Source organism: Melanostigma gelatinosum (genome assembly GCF_949748355.1).
Source record: "Melanostigma gelatinosum genome assembly, chromosome: 22".
Lineage (NCBI taxonomy): Eukaryota > Metazoa > Chordata > Actinopteri > Perciformes > Zoarcidae > Melanostigma > Melanostigma gelatinosum.
Window position 1 is genome coordinate 14,318,109 of NC_136655.1, and position 22,882 is coordinate 14,340,990.

At 44.1% G+C, this 22,882-nt stretch overlaps 2 protein-coding genes across 12 annotated transcripts in view; one reads left to right on the plus strand and one right to left on the minus strand.

Annotated features, from left to right (window-relative positions):
* Positions 1-7,154, plus strand: part of il15ra (interleukin 15 receptor subunit alpha) — a 29,973-nt gene extending 22,819 nt beyond the window's left edge. For 6 of the 11 annotated variants that reach the window (XM_079294956.1, XM_079294947.1, XM_079294946.1 and 3 more), the window contains 4 exons: positions 4,871-4,993; positions 5,312-5,425; positions 5,529-5,598; positions 5,815-7,154. In XM_079294956.1, coding sequence (XP_079151082.1) covers positions 4,871-4,993; positions 5,312-5,425; positions 5,529-5,598; positions 5,815-5,884 — 377 coding nt within the window. In that variant the 3' untranslated portion in view covers positions 5,885-7,154. The remainder of the gene's footprint in view (positions 1-4,870; positions 4,994-5,311; positions 5,426-5,528; positions 5,599-5,814) is intronic. The other 5 variants (XM_079294952.1, XM_079294954.1, XM_079294950.1 and 2 more) reach the window with 4 other exon arrangements.
* Positions 7,155-9,087: 1,933 nt separating this feature from the next.
* Positions 9,088-20,678, minus strand: fbxo18 (F-box DNA helicase 1). Its single transcript, XM_079294939.1, has 21 exons — positions 20,266-20,678; positions 18,014-18,178; positions 17,250-17,800; positions 16,849-16,985; positions 16,510-16,657; positions 16,227-16,408; positions 16,062-16,136; positions 15,830-15,921; positions 15,339-15,507; positions 15,000-15,216; positions 14,818-14,905; positions 14,633-14,728; positions 14,378-14,514; positions 13,369-13,465; positions 13,060-13,226; positions 12,875-12,938; positions 12,576-12,770; positions 11,862-11,987; positions 11,519-11,625; positions 10,076-10,210; positions 9,088-9,882 (listed from the first exon to the last, which is right to left on the minus strand). Exons 1-21 carry the CDS (start codon positions 20,282-20,284, stop codon positions 9,724-9,726), a joined length of 3,126 nt encoding a protein of 1,041 aa, XP_079151065.1. The 5' UTR covers positions 20,285-20,678; the 3' UTR covers positions 9,088-9,723.
* Positions 20,679-22,882: the final 2,204 nt, after the last annotated feature.

Below are 22,882 nucleotides of genomic sequence, written 5' to 3' on the forward strand. Positions count from 1 at the left end.
ATATATCTGTCTAAATGTCTTGTGTTAGTAGTGGTTGTAGTCGTCGTGTTAGTAGTAATGTTTAGAAGCAGCAGCCTTAATAGTTGTAGTACTTCTACTAGTAGGAGTAATGCTGTATTCACATGGAATCAGTCAAAAGGCACACGGAATGGCAGGTTGATATGTTGCTATAGAGAGGAGAAGCCCCTCCTCTTCCGGTGTACCCCATGGGACCTTATTTCAGAAAAGAAACATGTAGGGTAGTCAACATCGACAGACAAATATTTTTTTGATCTTGTTTAAATCATGGCATGAATTACACATGTGATGTTTGGTAATTTACAATGTCATTTTGCAAGTTAATAAAGCGGCTGAGCGCCGCTGTGTTGGAGTTCTCCCCGGAGAGCGAGAGGGTTGCCGTCCTGCTCTCGTCCACTGAAGTTATAGACCTAACTGGTTATTTAATTCTGACAAACTGTATTCGTTGCATAATATTATGAAGAACCTCGGCGTAAAGATACAACCCAGAAAACCTAAATGTCACTTAGCCATAATATTATTGACATTAATTACTTCCATGTTTCACAAATCAAGATGTCCATCGTGAAAATGGTCTGTTACATACCGTCACTGCTTGAACTTATTAAAGCTATAGAGTGGTCTCGTGTGACGTCACAGTTTAGCTGTCGGCCATGTTGGCGTACACACAAAGCCACTGGCATGCACGGCTGAGTTGCATAACTTATCGGTGGTGAACTTTTGTGCTGTCTTTGGTTGTGGCAGCAGAGCTGATAGAGACAAGAAATCATTCTTTCGTTTGCCAGCGGTCATTACACATCAAGGAAATGACACGAAGGAGCTATCCAAGCGACGTCGCGAGAAATGGCTGTCACGCATCTCTCGAGATATAAAGGAATGGAATTTGGCGTACACTAGAGCAGTGATTTTCAACCTTTTTTGAGCCGCGGCACACTTTTTACATTTACAAAATCCTGGGGCACACCACCAACCAAAATGACACAAAAAGACACTAACACAGTACATATAATACATATAGTTAATAATATAGTTTCTAAATGTATTTGTACTCACTTAGTGTGAAACCTGGGCCTGTTTCGATGAACACAACATGGATATCCTGGCAGGAATGGTAGAAAGACACACACGAAGCTCTTCCTCAACAGCTCTCAGTCTCTCTCTGTTTTTAGTTTTTATCGCTGTCAAGCTTGAGAAGCTCAGCTCACACAGATATGTGGTTGAAAACGGGAGCAATGTCAAAATAGCTTTGTTGGCCAGAATGGGGAACTCCTTGGCAACAGCTAACCAAAAACTGTCCAAAGGAAGATCAGCAAAGTTTAGCTTTAAACCACGATCTTGTTTCAGTTCAATGAGTTCCTCTTGCTCCTTTAAAGTCATGTCATTTCCAGCAACGGATGCTGAGCTGTATGGGTCCCTAACCCAGTCAAGGCATTCTGTGAAGGCTGAAGAGAAATAAAATGACAACTTCTCCTCCAGAGTTTTCAAATGTTTGCCAATCACCTCGCACATTGCAGCAGTGTTGCCATCCTGCAGTTTCTCGGTGAGTGGGAACATCTCAAGGTTGCCACGCTGCACATGTTGTTGCCAGAGCTGCACCTTTAAACGGAATCCGTTCATTTTGTCAGTGCTTGTAAGCAGGTTTTCATTTCGGCCTTGCATCCGTGTGTTCAGTTCATTCAGATGATGAAATATATCAGCCAGGTATGCCAGCTTTGCACACCACTGATCACTTGCAAGCAGCTTTGAGAAATCGGGCCTCTCGTCTGTCAGAAACACTTTAAGTTCCTCTCGGAGCTCATACACACGGGCCAGCACTTTTGCCGCGCGACAGCCACCGGACCTCCGTGTGGAGCAATAACACTTTATGTTCCGCTCCCATTTCCTCACACAGAGACGCAAATAAGCGAGATTTCAAAGGTCGCGTCTTCACAAAGTTCACTAAGCGCACAACATCATCCAACACAGGACCTAGATCTGCTGGTAAGGTCTTTGCAACGAGGGCCTCACGGTGCAAAAAACAGTGCTTAACAGTAACAGCTGGGTTTCTTTCTTTGACCCTACTTACGAAGCCTTTGATGCGCCCGACCATGGCTGCGGCTCCATCAGTGCAGACACCTGTGCAGTTTTCCCACGTAAGCCCGCTTTTGTCAAGATATTCCGACGTGACCGGAAATATTTCATCTCCTGTTGATTTTTCTGGCAGTGCCTTGCAAAATAGGAAGTTCTCTCTAATGGCTTCTCCATCCACAAAACGCACGTTGGCCAAGAGCTGACAATGTCCACTAATATCCGTCGACTCATCAAGTTGCAAGGCAAATTTCTTACTGATGCGCATCTTTTCCAAAAACAACAGTTTCTATGTCCGCAGACATGTCATCAATACGTCTGGCAATTGTGTTATCTGAGAGAGGCACTTTAGCGATCTCTTTGGCCGCGTCAGGGCCGAGCATCTCATTCACAATGGCTTTACAAGCTGGCAGTATTAATGTTTCTGCCACGGTGTGGGACTTTTTTGTTTTAGCTACGAGTTCAGCAACAAGGTAGCTAGCTTTGAGGGCTCTCTCGTTTACCTTTGTGGTTTTTCTCAAAACAGTTGCCTGTTTCTCATTGTTTGTACGTAAGCGTACAAAATAGTCCATCGACTTGTTTTGAACGGAAGGGTGTTTCGTTTGGAGATGGCGTTTAAGCTTGCTTGGCACCATGGCGCTATTGGATAGCTTCTCACCACACACCAAGCACAGCGGACTCGGGGCCGTTGCATCCCCGGTGAACGTAAATCCAAATGAAAGATAGCTTTCGCTGTATTGCCTCGAGCTCACCGTCTTGTCTTTTTTCTTTTGTCGACCACTCATACTTGGGCCTTCATCTGGGTCAGAATTTTGTCCAGGGCCCTGTTCGGCATTTGCATTTTCCCTTCTCAAAAACTTCTCCATCACTGTCACCTTTTTTTGTTTTTCATCACTGTCACTTGCTCGTCTTGCTTTGATCCCAAACTGTCACTGTCACGTGTCGCGCAGCACTAACTCTATTGTCTTTACAGGTATTTAAATCCCTCTGCTGCCACCCACTGCCATAGAAGAGTATTACATTATCTGCGACACTTTATTACAGCACAGACACCCGACAATGGTTAATTAGGTGATATTAGAAAATTTCCCACGGCACACCTGACGATCTCTCGCGGCACACTAGTGTGCCGCGGCACACCGGTTGAAAATCACTGCACTAGAGTATGTGCGGATCACTTTATAAGTGGTAAGTGATTTTATTTACAAATTCGTTTGTGAACAGTATTTAATAAAGGAAATATAAATTAAACTTGGACATGAGAAGGTTACCGAAGCTTCATCGGCCCGTGACAGCAGTCGGTACCAGAGACGTGTCGAGCGTGTACAACGGGCGAAACACAGAGATGCAGCCGCAGCATTGCTTGATATGAGTTTAACGTCGGATCATGCATATGGCAGCAGAGGATGAGGACGAGGATAAGAATAACCAAGCCAACCAGACAGACCTCGGTGGGGCCACGATTGCAGCAATGCAAGCTGAGATGCAGCGCCGACTCTCGGAAAATCTGAATTTGAAAAAGGAACTTTCCGATGAACGATCCATGTTTGATTCAGAATTTTTCGAAAATAATGATGAAAAAGTGAGATATTATACTGGACTGCCGGACTTCTCAACCCTGCAAATTCTATACCATTTTATAGAACCACACATCCCATATTCTACTTGTGTAAGGACTGGGGGTGTTCACGAGATACGTGTAGATGTTGGCGTAGTTTACCGATGGAAGATAAGTAGGATCGGCACTGAAACCATCTGCACTCATCGTATAGGGATCGAAGTTACCAATAACCTTCAATTTGGCCAGGCAGCGAACCTTTGATGCACTATCCAGTGATTCAAAGTATGGTATTTTCGCCGCACTTCCTTGTTTACTCGCCGCCATGTAGGATCTGTATGTACTCCAACATGGCGGACAGACCTCGTAACTAAGGAGATCGTGACGTCGGTGAGACCACTCTATTGTTAAATGAGCTTTTCCCCCTGGCCTTTACAATATAATCAGACTCTGCAATGATGGTATTATTCTGGCAGGATGTAATCATGGTACAATAGTGGTTCAAAGTACTTAAAAGCTTCCCTCATAAATATCTTTATTAACAATTGGTCTAATGACTACATATGATATGAAATATTAACGCCAATGGAGAAAGAAAGAAAGTCACGCTTTAAAAAGTCAAAATATACAAAAACAGTACTTTATTAAAGTAACGAGAGTGAACGTGATCAACCTCATGGCAAACATGTTGACAAGAGTCACAGTAGGAAAACCACAGGTGTTAAAATTGTTTTTTATAAATGCTGAATTTGTAGTCACCGGCATGACTAATTGGTAACACCTAAATGGAACAAATGGAAAGGTATTCTTGTCACTTCCTCTCCCAGTAGCAGTAGTAGCACTATAGCTGGTAGTAGTACTTCTACCAATAGTAGCATTATAGTAGTCGTAATGATCGTCGATATACATGTACAGTGGTAGCAGAGTTGCGGTTGTCATAGCGGCACATGTACTTTTAGAAATCTTCGTAACAGCTGTTGCAACAGTAGTATTGATATGAAACTGTGTAACAAACTAACACAAAGACTTGCATGCATTTTCCATCTTTTGTTCTTAATTAAATGCTATAATTATATATCAGAGTACGTCTGTACCACACAGTCACTTGTTAACTGTCCATGCATGCAAGACACCCACACACCTGGAGTCCCAAAAATCCCAGTATGAGTTTGTCTTCTTCAGCAGTAGTTTTACAAATGAGTAGAAGTCAATGTATTTTCTTATCAGCAGCAGCTTCGTCCAGCCCACAGATGACCCAGAGTTTAAGCCCCTCAGCCTCAGTTCCTGCAGAGCCAGACAGGCCCGAGCCAACCTCACCTGGTCTGCAGGCCCCGTCAGGTCGCACACAGGGTAAATGGCTTACAGTCACGTGTTGCTTGTAACTGAGAATGCATCAGGTCAGAAGATTTTATTGGCCAGGGCCTGTCAGTAAAACTTATAAGAAAGAGAACATTCATGCACACCTTGTCAGATAACAACACATAAATGGACCCGGTTGTTTCAGAATATGGGTTTTTAAAAGAAGGAGAAACCCTCGATGACAGTGGACATGTCCTATGATCGATCATCCTTTATGTACAACTCACGCTGCCTTCATCTGCCGCTGCAAAACTCTTCATGAATAACTGACCTACCGGGAAAAATCATACTCATCTTTTTCTTTCACAGCAGGAAAAGTGAGGAAGACCGAAGCGACGCACCAGACAACAGCAACCTCAACCACCGCTGAGCCTTCGAACAATGGGGCACGTGATGCTCATGCGCTCCCCCCCGCTGCCAGCAGTAAGCTTCCACACTGTTTTTGTACCCATTTGTGCCAAAAGTCAGACTGGTGATGTGCGTACGTTTGAACATTTAATGTTGAGTATTTATCCCTTATCTGCAGCGGTGATCGGCTGTGCTTCGGTGGTGATCGTCTGTGCTTTGATCGGAATCGGCTTCTATTGTTATAGACGGTGAGCTACGGGCAAAGCATGCTAACATAACAGAGGGTTTGATTGGACAATTTATTTGTATGTGTGGAATTGTCTTCACACCACACGTTCTTTGTTTGTTGTGTGGCAAACACTTTTTTTGTTGCAGTTTATCCATCAGAGATCACACAGTAGTCCAATGTGCCCTCTTATCGGTTCACTGATTGTGATCTCATCACTGCTCTCTTTGTGCTGTAGGAGGTCAAACAGCGACAAACCACCACAGACGGCAGAAGAATCGATGGCCATGAATCCGCCTGCGCACTGAGCAGGCGTCGTTGAGTTTGACCCGCCGCTGTCACAGAGAGCAGCGGCAGAGCCTTACTGGAGCTTGTGGGATCGTCCCCATGCAGTGAAGAACCCATTTGATGTTCTTTTAAGCGTCACCAGAGAGCATAATAGCTGGCTTCATTATGACATTTGTTGTTTGCACAATCTCCCCCTGTTGAACTCACAACCTCTCTCTGTGCAGATCTCAACTAAATATTTCACCTGAGCATATGGAACTTGAATTTTGAAGACTCCGACTCTGAACATGGCTGTAACCACAGCAGTCAGTCTCTTGTTACCGCCGTGGGTCCTTTCCGCACAAAGACGCCAGCACACACTCAAATAGCGTTTAGTAATGTTCTTTATTGTTATTAATGCAGTTCAGGCTGCTCTCGGCCGTGCTCTCTCCTGCCGTGCCCCCGAGCGCACCGCCGTACATGCACGTCTGTCGTCCTGCCCGTCGCCCTGTCAGCTCCTGTCTCCTGCTTACTCTCTCGCGCCTCCGTCCCTACTAATGTTTATATAGTGACAGAGACAATCAAGGACCAGTTTCAGCTGCGGCTAATCAAACCTCTTCACGGCACCGTTCCCTGAACCACTCTGTCCCCTCTGCAGCTGCGCCCAACCACGCCCAGCCACCACAATGGCATTTTTTTCTCTTTTGTATACTTCTGGTGATATTCTGTATGTTCTTATTGTCATCAAATCCAATGGAAATGCTAAACCCAACAATGAATTAATCCCTCGACCAAGTATGGTCTGTTTAGCCAAAGGCTCATAAAGCGCACATTGCTTTGTGCAATAGCAATTAAAAGCACATCACTAGGCCGCACCTATACCCTGGGTGACATGTTCCTACTTCACAGTTCCTTCAGCTGTAAAGAGTCATTAGCTGACCTAAGCTGCATTTAAAATACACTATTACTCAATAGTAAAAGTTATGCCCAGCTGTTATAGGGAATTATTTAGCCTTCTTAGGAATAATTCCTGTTTTTCAAGATTTATATCTAAAGTTTAAACCAATTTGCTTGGTGCTATGAAATGCCCTAACCAGGCGGGGAATGTTGGAAGGTATTGAGAGACTAATTGCTGGTTTTGCTCTCTTCAGATTGACAGAGTAACTCCAACCGCACCCTTTAAAAGTATACAGCAAACTGTGGAAGTTATTAGGCCTTGTATGGCGAGTTGTATCTTTGGAAATGAATAAGTTGGAATATTAAAGTGTGTCCGCTAGCAAACTGGAAATAAAAGGACTGATATTTGTATGAGCAGGCAATAAATTCAAGTTGGCCGAGCTGTTTCACCATGTCAGAGGCAGAACTAAAATAATGTACAAAAATGAATGTATGCAAGCACTTTTTATACATTCTTCAACTCATTTGGACAAGTTAGCAGGCTAGCTAAGTAGCTTACTGAAAGAGCTAAAAGCTAGCATGGCCAGTTCTGAACTAAGCTAGGCTAATTAGCAAACATAGCTTACAGTGGCTAGTCTGCAGTTCTTCAGCTTGTAGCAGAGCATTAGGCTTCATCATATCATCTCTTATCATCTTTACTGAGCTCATTGTGACATTGTTAGCGAAGTACATGCTAGCTGTTGGTACTGAGCCAGGGACACTGACCTGTGTGTGTGTTCGTGCTTATGTGTGTCCAACCCTGTCTTTTAGAAGGGTCAGTTCACCCACATCATAAAATAAATCATTTTTTTCACTCATTAAAGGGTCCAGGGGTGTCAAAAATATACAGATATTTATAACTGAAATTTTAAAATGAAATATTAATATCATGTTAATAATACACATAGGATAATATTGTGTAAATAATCCAGCGTCTCTTAAAGGATTTTACATATACCTTTTTTGTTAGACTCCACCTCCCTACACTCATAATTTGCGTAATAAACAAAATGTAAGTGATAGCTATATGATTTTATTATTTTTTGAATTTATTTTCTAGATATCCAAAAGATTTTGTCAACATTAACTATTTTGACCAAGATAATTGTGTTGTGAAATTTTGATAATGTGACATCCCAAATCAATATATATATATAGTCCAATGAGGACAATGGTGTCTTTTATTGTCTCGGATAACCAGGGTTGTCCAAAATGAGAACTGTTGATGAATTAGTTTTCTGTGTACAGTAGGGAAATAGCCAAAATGTAACCAACCTGGTGGAATAATAAGAGTCTAAAAAAACAGGAAAAATAATGTTTAAAAAAGTTTTGAATGATAGAAAAAAAGAAAGAAAAACAAATCTTTGAAAATGACCAATGACGTCAATCGTAGCTGTGGTTAGAGACATGTCTGATGTCAGTCGCCAAACCATGTTGCAGTTTGCTCCTGCAATATTTAGACACCGGTGATTAGTATGATGAATGATAATGCAGAAGGAAGTTCCCGCCTGGACAAACTTCCTCCACCGTCCCACTTCCCCAGACAAAATCGAAATGAGACACGTTTGCTTTTGAATATTGTGTCACTCTCAAAGCGTCCTCTTTATGGATTGTCATGATGTAAAATATATATTCTGGTAGAAATTGTTAGCTTTTACAACTACCTGAATACATAATAGATATCCCTCAGATGCCTGTAAGACTTTATTATGATGCATCTCTCACAGTTTAATCATGATCAGCCTCTTAAAAGATCACCATGAACATCCGCTGGAACCTCACTGATTGGGGTCAGCAGCTATTAAAGGCAGCTTGGATGGTTTTAGTGGCACCCTGGGTTCAAATCTAGTCATGGGCTTTTCTCATCCCTCTTTACTTCCACTGATTGTTTTGTTGCTCCGCACTGTCCATTTGTATGATTAAAACATTCTTTAAAAAAACATTAGTCAAGTGTTGCAAATTAAGGACTAAACGACTCCTGTAGTTGCTGATAATAAAATCCGCTTACAAGTCTGAACTGTTTCGACACAAATGAGTAACATCCTTTTATTCCTCTACAGATGGTGTTCATTTCCCCTGGAATGAAGTTCTTTGACTTCACCAGTTCTAAAAATAAAGTGGAACATTGTGTAATACAAAAAGAAAAAAACTTGCCAGCCAACATTTTCTGGTATATATTCTCCCTTCACAGTTCAGACTAAAACTCACAGCTGGTCATGTAGTGTAGAGATCATCTACTAGTCATGATAAAAAATAAAATAGTTGTCAGTGTCAAACACTTCAGGACAAACAAATCTCGCAGTCAGCCTCTTGTACATGGCTTGGTACTTTTAATACTTCTAGGATATTTGACAAAGCTGTCTCATTTCCAGTAAATGTGCTGAAAGGCCCAAGAGCCTTTCAGCAGCAGGATAGCTGAATTCCTGTTTGTTCCCAAGAAGCCGAGGCTGATGGGTAGCAGCTGTTCGGCAGGAGGATCTTGGACAGAATTCAGCAAATCCCACTGCTGTCCAACCAATACTACTGCAAAGTTTGCAAAGGTTTTACCTCATTTAATACATTTTTTTCATGATTAACAGCGAAAACGTCAAGAACCGGCAGTTTTCTTTCTTTCTTTTTTTTTTTAAATGAAACATTCAACACAATCACAGAGTGCGCGCCAATGAAACCTCAGTCCTACTGATGGCCACTGGGAGCTGAAGTGTTATAAAAAAGGCACCTCAACTGGATATTACAACATCCGATTCCCTTCAGCTCACGGATAAAAAAAACAAACACGCGCGCACGCACACACACACACACACACACACACATAAAACCAGTCACGTTTTCCGAAAACTAAAAACACATTGTCAGTCTCTCTTAATGTTGTCTGCGAACACCTAGTGTTGCTCGCCGGCTGTTGATGGGTTTCTTGTTTCGAAGTCCTTGAAGACGAGCGGCGCTAGAAAAGCCCCCCGAGCATGTGGTGGTCATGGTGGCCGAGTCCTCGCGGTATTTCAGCCATCGAGAGCACATCGTCGGTCATGAGGAAGGCAGTCGACCCGATGCGCATCCACACACACCTCTCGCACAACGGGCCGCCGGCAGACACGCCGTCGGACTGGACGAGGACACAAGAGGGAGAATTTAAAAAAATAAAAAAATCATAGCAATCAATGACTCCTTTAATACAAACTTCACAAAATGCTAATTGGCTATCGGCCATTGCCGGACACTGTGCTGTACTATATCTCGTATCTGGAGGCATTAGACTATTGGCTAGTTCTATCTTATTGAGGAGTTGATAGCCTTACACATTTCATCTGCTGTTTGTACATGATGAACGCTGAGCCGGGGGTGGTGCAGTTGGGGCAGTCGGAGACACAGCACGGGAGCGGGTCGCCCACCTTCATCAAGGTGCCGGGCATCTCCGACTTCAGGAAGTATTCCTGAAGACGACAGGAAGTTATTGTCACATTTGAACAAAAAAACGTTTGGGAGACCAGCTCCAGCGACCGTTAAAAATGCAACATTCTGAGGTCAAGCGGCTGCGTTTTTTTGGCGCGACGGCTTCTCGGGAGGGGCCCAGCTGGTTGGGTCCCAATGGATTCTGTGCTTCCGGACCACATGAGCTGAGGCGGATCCACTACCAGGCTCTCTGTGTTTTATTGCTCACACTATCTCGCATCGCATTACATATCTGGCATCTTTTTTTAATGCAGCACTTCCTTTTCTCTTCTCTGCACTGTTCAGGCGCCAACGATAGCAATTCGTTCATACAACAGCATTGGGGAGAAGAAAAAGAGAAGTCCGAATGGTGAAGCGCACATAAACTCTGCCTTAGTTTGGTCTTTGCTTCCTTTGTTTGGTGCTTTTAGCATGTCTCCATTCACCACATCTGCTCTGAGGAGTTCATTAACCGGCTATTCTAAAAGCACTTAGTCTTATCCGGGCTTCATAAAACCTCTTGATTGAGAAACCGTAAAGACTAAAAAGCAAGTTTTGTTTGACTTGGTGCTTCTGCTGTGGTAGGGATCCAGACTGTGCGCATGAGACACTGCGACTATATTTTGTAACCAGGAGCACCAGTGTGACGAAATATGAATCAGAATCAGCCCTATTTTTATGAAATAAAACATGATTGTATATCATGCTGAGCACCAGGAGGCAGGGAGGGAGAAGAAAAAGCCTCAAGAGATTTAAAACATCACATAACCATAGTACCTTCATAGGAAAAGCCCATAAGACCCAACACTGAAATATATTATTTGGTGTTTATGTTTTAAAAAAAAGAAAAGAAAAAAAAGAGCTTTATTTGACTTAATTTGTTTCTCTTAAAGCACTTAGACTTTTCCTTTAAACAGTTTGTTGTCTTTTTAATCAAAGCATTTATCAGAGAAAAGTTAAGATGGAGAAAAAAAACAGTTTGGATCATTGTGTGCGTGCGTGTGTGTGTGTGGTTATCAACATTATTTTTAAATGAACCACAAAGTGGGAATGAAACTGCGCATGAAAGGGCTTAGGCTTGCAGATGTAGAGGAAAGGGCAGACGTGTGAGACAAGATCTTTGACAGAACCACAGCAACATCCTACTTCTCTGGAAACACACCCATAAGACAAGAAGAAACGGAAATAAAAACGGGAAAAACATCATGTGATTCTGTTCGAGGTGTGATGCGCATTCTCACAATATAAGAATCAGCAGTGGCTATGATTAGAACATGCAGTGGCCATGTGTGTGTGAGATTCGGTCTTACCCCAGCCACCGTGAGGATGCGGCGGATGGACTTGGTGATGATCAGAGAGGTCTTGGCACGAGTCACCGCCACATACAGCAGGTTCCACTCATCGTCCGCAATATCAGCTGAGCAGGGAAGAGAAATATTCTAAGTATTCAAACGTTCCCCACTTTTAGAGTGATTTGAAATCTGCAATAAGTTCACATTGGTTGATATATTGGCCCTCTAACAACAGAACTAACTAACCAACAGTAAAAAGAAACCCCAAAACGTAAGAGATATCAGATACACTTCCTCCAGGGCAAGAGTGTCGACCAAATAACCTACAACGTAAAATCTATGTGAAAAGAAAGAAACGTACAGAAGGAGAAGTTGGGATTGAAGTCCAGGTTGTGCTCTGAAGAGGAAACCTTGGCAAAGTCATCGGTCACCATCACGGTGTCGAACTCCAGACCTTTGGCCTTGTGGACGGTTCCCACAATGAAGTCTGGAACGAAAACGGTCACATGATCATGATGTTACCAATGTTGCTGAGTCGAGTGCATTAGAATACTCATCTATATGAAATATATCATCTTACATCTTTATAATGTACCGGTGAAGAAACAAATCCCAGTGGGAACGAACTACAGCATAATCTGTAATCTAACAATTTAAATTGAGTTTTTCAGAAAAATAAAAAGATTAATAATTTGTATTGTTTTATAAAAATCCTGCCGCTGAAAATGGTCCCAGATAAATACACCATTCACTCCCATTGGAGTAACATTTGTTAAAACCTACAGAGCCCCACTGTTGAGTAGATTACTGTCTCTCTTTTTTAATGAAAGTATGTGTGATCTGCTTTTAATAATCTACAGCTTCATACAGAAGCAATGCGCTCGGGACTATTAAACATACCGCCATTAGTATATACGGTGTACTTGCACAGCAACACTGTATTCATTCTGTTATTTATTTCATGATTTCCCGTTGCATTTCGGAGGTTTGTCCCCTTGTGTGGTGTTGTGAGAGTCAATGCATTTGAGACCAATCTGTAGTATGTGATCAGTACTTCATTCATACTCGTTTGTACCTGCTTTGTGGAAGTCATCTTCAAAACACATTTCCAGGCGCTTCGCCAGCTCGGGGATGCGCTTTCCGTACTTTTCAACGATGTTGAGTTTGGCTTCGAGCTCCAGGTCGTCGGTCTGTTTGACGTACTTCTTCAAGGCCCAGAAGGCATTCGGATTTTTGTTGGCGAAGCAGCGAATCAAAGGATCCCGGATGACTGTAGGAAGAGAACATTCAACATGCATCTCAAAGAGTTAGTATTTATAAAAATAAAAGAAGCAGAGATCCCCCCCCCCTCGTAAACATGTGTATGAATCTCACATTTTGTCCCTTCCATCAGCTGATAGATGTCCAGGATCCGATTCAGGCCGATACCATTGACACCCTGAAGGAAAAGGCGGACCTGTGAGTGCCTGATAGATATCACATGGAACCCGCACGTGTCTCCCAGACATAAAACATGCTTGCTATTACTTCCTTAATCGTGTCCGTTAGTGTACACTCACTCCTATGAAGTGGATGCGGCACAGCGGGTTGGAATCGGTGAGCCGGACAGCTTCGCTGAAAACACTGACATTGCATCTCGACAAGATGGCCGTCTTCCCCGGGCAAAGACTGACACCCGACCTCAAAGCCTCTCCGGCGCTGTCTGCCGTCTCGTCACACACGCCGCCTATGCAGTGGACAGGTAGCACACGGGACAGATATGGCACTCTCACGTTACGTCCACTTCCAGGGCTAAAAAGCATCTGTATTTCTGAAGCACCGGACACGTTTCTAAGCCGGCAACATATTTACAAGTTTGCAGTGGTTACCTTTCTGCTTTCCTCCCACGAGAATCTTCTCCACTCCCTTGCACACTTTAAGGATGGTGGCACCCACGTAGGCGATCTCAGCACCGAACCGGAAGCTCTGAACAGAGACATCAGTCGCGCGAGGGTTCATTTTTCTGATTCACACCGAACTGCTGAGAGTTACAACATTTCTATATATGACATTCAGAATATTAATAGGCCATGGTCAAGCCCTACACCCCCGCCCGACCACTTCACTCTGCTGCCTCGGGGCGATTGGTCGCCCCGTCGGTCAGAGGTCCCTGCGGCCGTTTGACCCGGTCGCGGCTGTTTTCTGTCCTGGCTCCACAGTGGTGGCATGAACTCCCCACTGACGTCAGGACAGCAGAGTCGCTGCCCATCTTTTGGCTCGGGCTGAAAACTCACCTCTTCAAGGAGTACTACCCTGAGCCTTCCACCTAGCGCTTATTGCATCCATATTAGTTTGTTGCACTTATTGTATCCATATTAGTTTGTTGCACTTATTGTTGTCATATTAGTTTGTTGCACTTATTGTATCCATATTAGTTTGTTGCACTTATTGTATCCATATTAGTTTGTTGCACTTACTGTATCCATATTAGTTTGTTGCACTTACTGTATTCATATTAGTTTGTTGCACTTACTGTATTCATATTAGTTTGTTGCACTTATTGTATCCATATTAGTTTGTTGCACTTATTGTATCCATATTAGTTTGTTGCACTTACTGTATTCATATTAGTTTGTTGCACTTACTGTATTCATATTAGGTTGTTGCACTTATTGTATTCATATTAGTTTGTTGCACTTATTGTATCCATATTAGTTTGTTGCACTTACTGTATTCATATTAGTTTGTTGCACTTACTGTATTCATATTAGTTTGTTGCACTTATTGTTGTCATATTAGTTTGTTTGTGCACTGTGGCTCTGGTTTATGCTCTTAGATTGCTGCGAGTGGCTCCCCCTTGTGGAGCCGTAGTGTGTAATGTTTGGTGCTTGTGTATACCTGCGTCAGGTAGAAGATGTGCGTGTGCTCAACGAGGTTGAGCGCATTGACGGCTCCTTTGAAGGTGTAGATCTGCTGATGAGGATCTCCCACCAGGACTTTCCCACAGCTCTGCGACAGAAGCACATCCATGATGACTGAGCGAGAGAGAGAGCGAGAGAGAAGGAAGACGGCGTCACAAAGTTGAGCACTATAATCACAAATCAGACTTTTCCCACAATCCCTGGACTGTGTAAACAGGTACGGCATCGTTACCTGGAGTGCAGTCCTGGGCCTCGTCAATGAACAGGACGTCGTATTGGTAAGACAAGCAGGGCTTGGGGACCTGGAGCTGCCATAACTTCAGGTAACCTGAGGATGAAAAGTTCCATTGACCACCTGCGCAGCATTCCCTCCAACACTAGAACAGAATCACTTGAACCCATCTGCTGTTGGCGTACCATCGTGGGTCATGTAGTGGGCGTCTACTTTGGTTTCATTGAGATCCTTCATTTTGTTCCAGATCGTCTGCGCTTCATGTGCAAACAACTAGGATTGCAAAATGAAAAAAAACACATGGTTTCAATGTGACCTTTGCAGCGCTCACGCTTATTATTCACTCGCACTAAAGCGGTCTTCATACCACTTTTTCATCCTCCAATATGATCTCCTTCCGGTCCTTGACCTTGCGGACGTTGGGGACGTGTTCGACGGTGATGGCCGCGTCCGGCGAAGCCATGAAGGCGTTGAGAGTCATGGCGACAATTTTGGCCCTGACGAAGCCGCCGCGGCCCTGGGGCAGAACAGAGTTGATGGCGAACGGCTTCAGGTTAAAGGTCAGCTTCTGGCGAAACTGGTACCTGCAGCAGGGGGAGATCACGGGCGCACAGCAAGGGATGTGGTTTTAAAATGGAAACAGACAAAAGGTGCCACTCTCTGTATTCATGAACACATTGAGAACATCTGAGGGGAAGGTTCTCACTTCCTCCCGACGTTGGCGTAGGCCAATGAGTGGACGGTCTTGCAGGCCACGTTGCTGGGGAAACGGCGCTGCGCCTCACTGGCCACAGACTTGTTGAAGGCCACGTACAGGAAGCGGAGGTGCGGCCGCTGCTCGGCGTACTTCACCAACGTGGTCGTCTTCCCCGTACCTGCGGAGGACAACACGGACCGTTTAGCTACGATCACCACCGCCGTCTGACCTGCACGGCTGGGCCCACGTCGCACCTCACGCAGCAGCACGGACACAAAACGGATTACTGTTCTCCAGCAGTAAAAGTTTTATGTTTAGATGTAACTAAATAATTATCATGAAAAATAATAACAGTAAAAACAGTGTGTGAAAATCTACTTGATAACTAAACAGATTCTGATCCGATTGTTTTTTATGCCACATTACTTATTTAATCATTGGATTTTTCTGTGTTCTTGACCAAGTTAAACATTTTATAGGTCATGGTGCTGCCACTGCACCTGCAAAAGCCACGATCTTGACCACATGGTCACGCTGGACATTGTGGCTGAGGATCTGCTGCTGTTCACCTGTGAGCTGAATCTGAGACAACCTAGCAGAAACACGCACAAAAACACACCAAAAGGGGACTGTTAAAAAGGTAAAGCTCCTCAGATACCCATTACTTCAGTCCACTTTCTGTTGGCGGATTCCTCATGCACATCAGTGACACTAATGCATTTTGGTCCTCACCGGCTCTGCCCGGAACTGACAGAAAAGGGGCCGTTCTCCATCAAGTGAAGTATGTAGTAGATGTTGTAATGCAACCTGGAGAGACAAGAAAGAAAGAAAACAAATCACGAGGAAGCCGACGAGGAAGATGTGGGAACTTTAGGTGCCGACACCTGCAGCACTTACCGGCTGCTAATCTTGACCCTGCTCCTCTTCATGGCGAGCAACATCATGGCCATGTGGCTGAGGTACTCTGTGATGGCGGTGTCCGACATGCAGCCGGTGAGCAGAGACACCAAGGCCTGCACGTCCCCGACGCTCTCACTCAGGATCAATATGACCGCCATGGCCGCGTACGGGTCGGGACCCTGGGGATTGGAAATGTTGTGACCATCATTTTCTCTATATGATTACCAGAGGACCTTTGTGTGTGTGTGTGTGTGTGTGTGTGTGTGTGTGTGTGTCATACCTTATTGCCAAGGTTGAAGAACTTCTGAATATCAGGAATACGTAATCTGATGGAGGCTTCGGCGTGAGGAAAAAGTCGATGTTTCTTGACACACTCCAGAACGTCCTCCGGCCTCACCCGCTCTCCGACCGTATGCTGAGCCATTAAACTGACCCAAACACACACACACACACACAGTGACAATCATCCAATATATATAAAAACAAAGACTAATTAAACGGAAGGGTTAAGCCAAATTAGACTTGTGTTAACTTTAGTTGAATTCTAGAATGTAGAATGTTATTTAGTCTACATGTGCGGTTCCATAAATGCCCGTTGCTAAAGGAAATGCAGACTTACACAACAAGGTGTCGCATGCTGTACTGTGATGATGCTGGATCTGTAATGCCGCTGTCCCTCAGGATGGAAGAGATCTCCTGCACCGCTTCCTTCTCCCTCGTCATGTAGCGGAAGTATTTTTTCTTGAAAGGGACGAACTGCACAAACATCCAAAACAACAATGTTCATTTTGTGAGCTTTAAATACCATTACGGCAATGTCCAACCACGAGAGACGGATACACTACTCTCCTAAAAAACTCAACAGTGTTCACGCAAAGCTCATCTCTCAAACATTTTGTTTTACATGGGAACTTGCTTAAACATATTTCTCCAGCAACTACACACTTACTTCAACAGAACCCCCCCCCCCCCAGCTTGCTGCTAACATGTAACTTAATGAAATTCTGTGGTTTGTTTGACCTTGGTGTCCTGGACGATGTTCCTCCAGTGATGGCAGACGCGGCTGACACAGCAGTAGAGGTCCCGGGCAGGGACGAGGCACAGTATTTGCCTCAGCACTTCCTCCGGAAGATCAGCCATGCAGCCCTGGGGATCAAGCAAGACCTTCCTGCTACCCAGGAGCCCAAAGTGGGCGTCAGGCAGGGCCTCCACCACCTCACTTTCAAATTCTTCATCATCTCCAAACATCTCTGCTGTGATTCCCTCCAGATGATCGACAGCGTCCTCCTCCTTTGGCACCAACTCTGCAGCTAAAAGGCTAACATCGTCAACCTCTTCTTCTTCTTCGGGGTCTGCCGCCAACGGGACAGCTAACAGGTGGACATCGTCGTCATCCTCCTCTTTCATAACCCCCAGCCCATCTTCGGGAAAAAGCTTTCCATTGAGTCCATTTGTGCGTGTGGACGTGCAGGGCTGGGAGGATTTGTGCGGACTGGAACTGAGGACTCCCGTCACAGAGAAGAAGTTGCCGATGACCTTCTGTTGCCCAGAGGGACTTGCTGAGGCCGATGCTGACGGTGCGAGAGAGAAAGAACAAAGATTTAATGTGTGACAATTTTAGGACTATCTAACCAAAGGCTGGTGAAGAACAAAATTCGTGTCAGGATTTTTACTGAAAATAATAACTTTTTTTCGCATGCACAGATGTCTCCCCGTCTATTTCAATGTTACTTTGGGTACGCTTTTGTCAAAACGTTTGTAACAGAAGGTTTACAGCAGATTACCACACTTCCGTCGCTTGGTGGGGGTCCTGGGGTAAAGCCGAGTGGGGTTGCGGGTGCCCTGCGCGTGGTTGACGGTTTGGGGCTGGGTGAGGGCGTTAGTGCCCCCTGCACTTTGTCCCAGGTCATCACACTGCCCCGCATTCAGATGCCTCCTTTTGGCCTTTCCTAAAAAAACAACAGCAGCAAACAACATTCAAGTCATGTCAGCTGGGCCCCATTCCTCGTACGTGGCTAACTTAGTTAGCCGGATACTTTTCAGGATAAGATGACGTAGATCAGGCTTTTCGGTTCCATGAAGCAAGTTCGGCAAAATCACCATGGCAACACATCCATAAGCTTGAACCTGCTCCAGCGCAGGCTAAGTGAAGGTAGCTGGATAAGCTGGTCACTCCCCCGGAAAAAATGGCAGCTCCTGTCATATACGGTAGTCTAATGCGCTTGCGCATATACCGGGGGTTATACCGGAGTTCATGAAATGCATGTAAAGTGAGACACACGGTGATCCATTACTAAGAAGCCTCTATTGCATTAATGTACAGCTCCCTCCCTCAGAGATCCATTGATGAAGGAGGATATTAGTTGGATTAGAGTTTTACAGGGAGAGAGTTCTTCCACATCAAAGTCAAAGTCAAAGTCAAAGTAGCTTTTATTGTCAATTTCTTGCATGTCAGGACATATAAGGAATCGAAATTACGTTTCCCACTCTCCCACGGTGGAACATAAAGTCTCCAAGATCCGTCATCACATCATGATGACTTCCTATACGAGCGCTATCGATTCTGCCGACAAGGAATCATTTATTTACAGACCTTCTGGAGCCGTACATTGAACACCACACGCCGCAGCCGAGCACTGACTGTCTCACAGACTGGATGCAGCCTTGCGCTGTTTTGCGAGTGGTACATTTAGTACAGTGTCGGCGATGCGGAGAACATGCATGCCGCGCTGTTTGTAAAGTTTATTTGGCGCTTGATAAACTTATGGATGTGTTCATTATATTACCATGGCACATATTGTATTGACTCACCATTCTGAATAATGTCTTTGTGCTTAGTTTTTACTTGCTCCCATGTCCTCTTGGGTTGCATACATGGAGGTTAAAGCACTCATAATTATATGACAGTGTTATTAGTACACCAACATATCATTGTTGTAGAAAATGATTAAGGTGGACTCATGATAAGAATAGAGAGAATCACACATTATTTATTTTCACTGCTTCAATTGATTGAATTTCTGATTATGAATAATACACACATACATACTGATCCGCCCATACACAGATTCACACACATATTCAAACTCTTAGTTCTATATGGTAATCTACACATACATGTATATACACATATATAGTAGGCTACATGATACATACAGTACATATATCCTCATATTAATTAGATACTCTTTGGGCTTGTTTTATCTACTTATTCTGAAAGAGTTGAGATAATTATTTTCGCTATAGATCTCATTCGATGATGCATTCCATTAAGTCTACTGCCAGCAGGCACATTTAAAGAAATAGAATCTGATTGATTGGAGTGATGAGGCACTTAAAATTAGCCGATACATTTTCCCAACACTTATGCATTTAACTTATATTTTGCCTTCTTGTCTAGCCCTCGCAGCGGTGGCAGTGTTAGATTTTGCCGTGATTACGGTCTTGAATTCCTCATATGCGTTCATTATCATCTCCTGCTCGTCAGCGGAGTAAAAAGCGGCTCTTTCTTTGAGTTTATTTGCCATTGTACTGTTAGAAAATCATGGTTTCGGTGATCGACGCTTCCCCCTTTTGACGTAGGACGGGCACGCGCAATTATCCTGATCGTCTCGTTAATTTAGGCTGGCTAATCGGAAATTTGATCGACTTTGCTGAACCACGTACGAGGAACGGGGCCCTGGCCACAAACCACTGTATTAGGATTGTCCTTATGCAATGCAAGCCATTATTTAGTCTTCATATCTGAAAACGAATTGCTCAATCTTTAAAAGTGCTAAGGACAGCCAAATATGCTAGTTTTCTACTCTCCATTATCATTGACTTTTCAAAAGAGTTTGTCTACGTTTGGTGTTACTGTTCATTATCTGTATTCAACCCAAGTGCCAATGTCGGACTCAGACTTCACTAAATACTATCTCTATAACACAAAGTGAAGTTGTTTAAACGTTCTCTTTTTTTTCTGACGGACGCGTTACGTTTAGTAAGCTAGCTAACGTTGGCTAACTTAAGTTACTCACCTCAACTTCGAACTTACCCTTAACAGACATCTCCATCTTCGTGTCCAGCGCATCCGTCTTTTAGTCACAGAACTAACTTACGTGGCTAGCGCTAAAGATTCAGGTTTGGTTTGCTGGGGGCTAAAATAAACTCATCCGAGCAGAAATGCCGTCGTCGTAGCTTGCAGAAAAGAGGCAGACTCGAAGTGTCGGCGCTAGGGCTAACGTTAAGGAGTAGCAAACAACGACTGTTGTGCTAGCATAATAAGCTAACACTACTTCTCACTTGTGTTTCTAAACACCCACTTGTTCAGAAACTTAAACGTACCGCCCTGGAAGTAGTCAATTGACTCACTAACGTTGACATGCAGTTATGTAGTATTTGTGGCTTGAGAAAACGCTTCTATGTTATCAGCCAGCAACAATTTCGGCAGAGGTTTTCAAATCTATATTTTGGTCACGAAGCCACAGGATTGGTCAGTGTTTGCGGTGTTGCGCACGCACACCAAAAGATGCATGCACCTCTCGGGAGCGCGCGCGCACAGCGTAAAGCGAAACTTACAAAAAATATATTTGAATGATTCCTACGGCAAAGTACGGTTCAAAAACGACATCAACTTCTTGGGGTTCATCAGTGATAAGAAAAAATGTAAAGTCTATAGTTTATGAACATTTAGATCCATCAATGTTTGATTAGACTCAGTAACCGAGCATGTCCTTGAAGCTGCTGCTACAGACCTGGATTCACTGACACTGTGACATCATACATCAGTTTTTGTGAGGACATGTGTGTGCCGACTAAAACCTTCTGCACATACATCAACAATAAAACCTGGTTTACTGCAAGACTCAGGCAGCTTCGTCGGGCTAAGGAGGCCTACAGAAGTGGGGACAGGATCCTGCAACCAGGCCAGAAACACACTGAGAGGGAGATCAGGGTAGCAAAGAGAAGCTACACTGAAAAGCTGGAAAAAAAGTTTTCAGTCAACGACCCCTCGTCAGTGTGGAGAGGCCTGGAAGTACTCACGAACTACAGGAGACCATCCCCCCACTGAGGACAATCACCAACTGGCTGACGACCTGAACTTCTACTGCAGGTTTGATAAGCCTACTCTCACCCCCCCAACTGTCCCATCATCAAACAACCAGCTACACTCCCTGCCTCCTCCTCACCTCTCCCAAACGACTCCCCACAGGTACTGAGGATCTGTGAAGAGGATGTGGGTCGGCTCTTTCACAGACAGAAGATCAGGAAGGCTCCGGGCCCAGACGGTGTGTCCCCCTCCTGCCTGAAAGGCTGTGCTGACCAGCTGGCCCCCATCTTCATGCAGGTCTTCAACCAATCACTGGAGCTGTGTGAAGTCCCATCATGCTTCAAACGCTCCACGATCATGCCGGTCCCCAAGAAATCCTACAACACAGAATTAAATGACTATAGGCCCGTCGCCCTGCACGTCTGTGGTCATGAAATCCTTTTGATGAAATTTTTAATGAAAAGCCAAGTTTTTTGTCAATGTTTTATCTACTCAACATTTTGGTCTAGCCTCATTGTATGTGTGCGAGTTGGAGGAGGAATTGCATTGATTTAGTCAAAAATATATCCTTGTTTAAACATGCCAGTTGAAACACACTCATGGCGACAAAGTCGTTCTGGAAGCAGGTCAGCTGGCAACGCCACCTGTAACAGATGAACTACTGAAGAAGATTCATGTTCACAACATCAGTGAGAGTAAAGTATGTGACATAACACAGGATCATTTTACATGTCTGATCCTTTTTTATTATTATTTAACTGAACTCAACCTCAAAGCAGTCAAGTGTAGAACGTGTGGAGCTGAAGGTGGTTCAATGTGTTGAGCTTCCTCACACCTCATTGGTTGTGTGAGGCTGGTTTTGTGTGCTTTGGTTCACTTCTCTCAGTGGCTCCAGGAAGGCCAAAGACCCGGGGAGAGTCATGCCCTGTGATACCAAAAACAAGTCAGGAATGTGGATCCTTCTCTTGGTCTGCTGTTGTCTGTTTCAGTGTCTCCAAGACTTCAGTTGAAGTGTTGGCCTGCAGAGTAATCCATGTCTGAATAAATCTGCATTAATCAGTAGCTTCACAAGTTATTTGAGTCGAGAAAACATTTGTAGGCTTCATCTTTGACACTATAGAGTGGTCTCACCGACGTCACGATCTCCTTAGTTACGAGGTCGGTCGGCCATGTTGGAGTACATACAGAACCTACATGGCGGCGCGTAAACAAGGAAGTGCGGCGAAAATACAATACTTTGAATCACTGGATAGTGCATCAAAGGTTCGCTACCTGGCCAAATTGAAGGTTATTGGTAACTTGGATCCCTATACGATGAGTGCAGATGGTTTCAGTGCCGATCCTACTTATCTTCCATCGGTAAACTACGCCAACATCTACACGTATCTCGTGGACACCCCCAGTCCTTACACAGAAGACGAGTTGGAGTGCTACAAAGGGCTCGACGCTTATAATCAGTTTGTCAGTGGATGGGTCCGAGACGTCAAAGCAACGGTCGTCGGGAATTCTCATCTCGTCATTGGAAGAGTAAATATATACAGATCTGGTCAAATATTTAGCAATATTCAATGTTTACTCAGCGCAAACAGACACGTGTGTTTGTTTACATTGTACATGCACG

Coding starts and splice junctions, on each gene's coding strand:
- fbxo18 (XM_079294939.1), bottom strand. Junction 13,227..13,368: donor CGTGGGAGGAAAGCAGAAAG/GTAACCACTGCA, acceptor TCCACTGCATAG/GCGGCGTGTGTGACGAGACG. Junction 11,626..11,861: donor CAATCCCAACTTCTCCTTCT/GTACGTTTCTTT, acceptor TTCCCTGCTCAG/CTGATATTGCGGACGATGAG.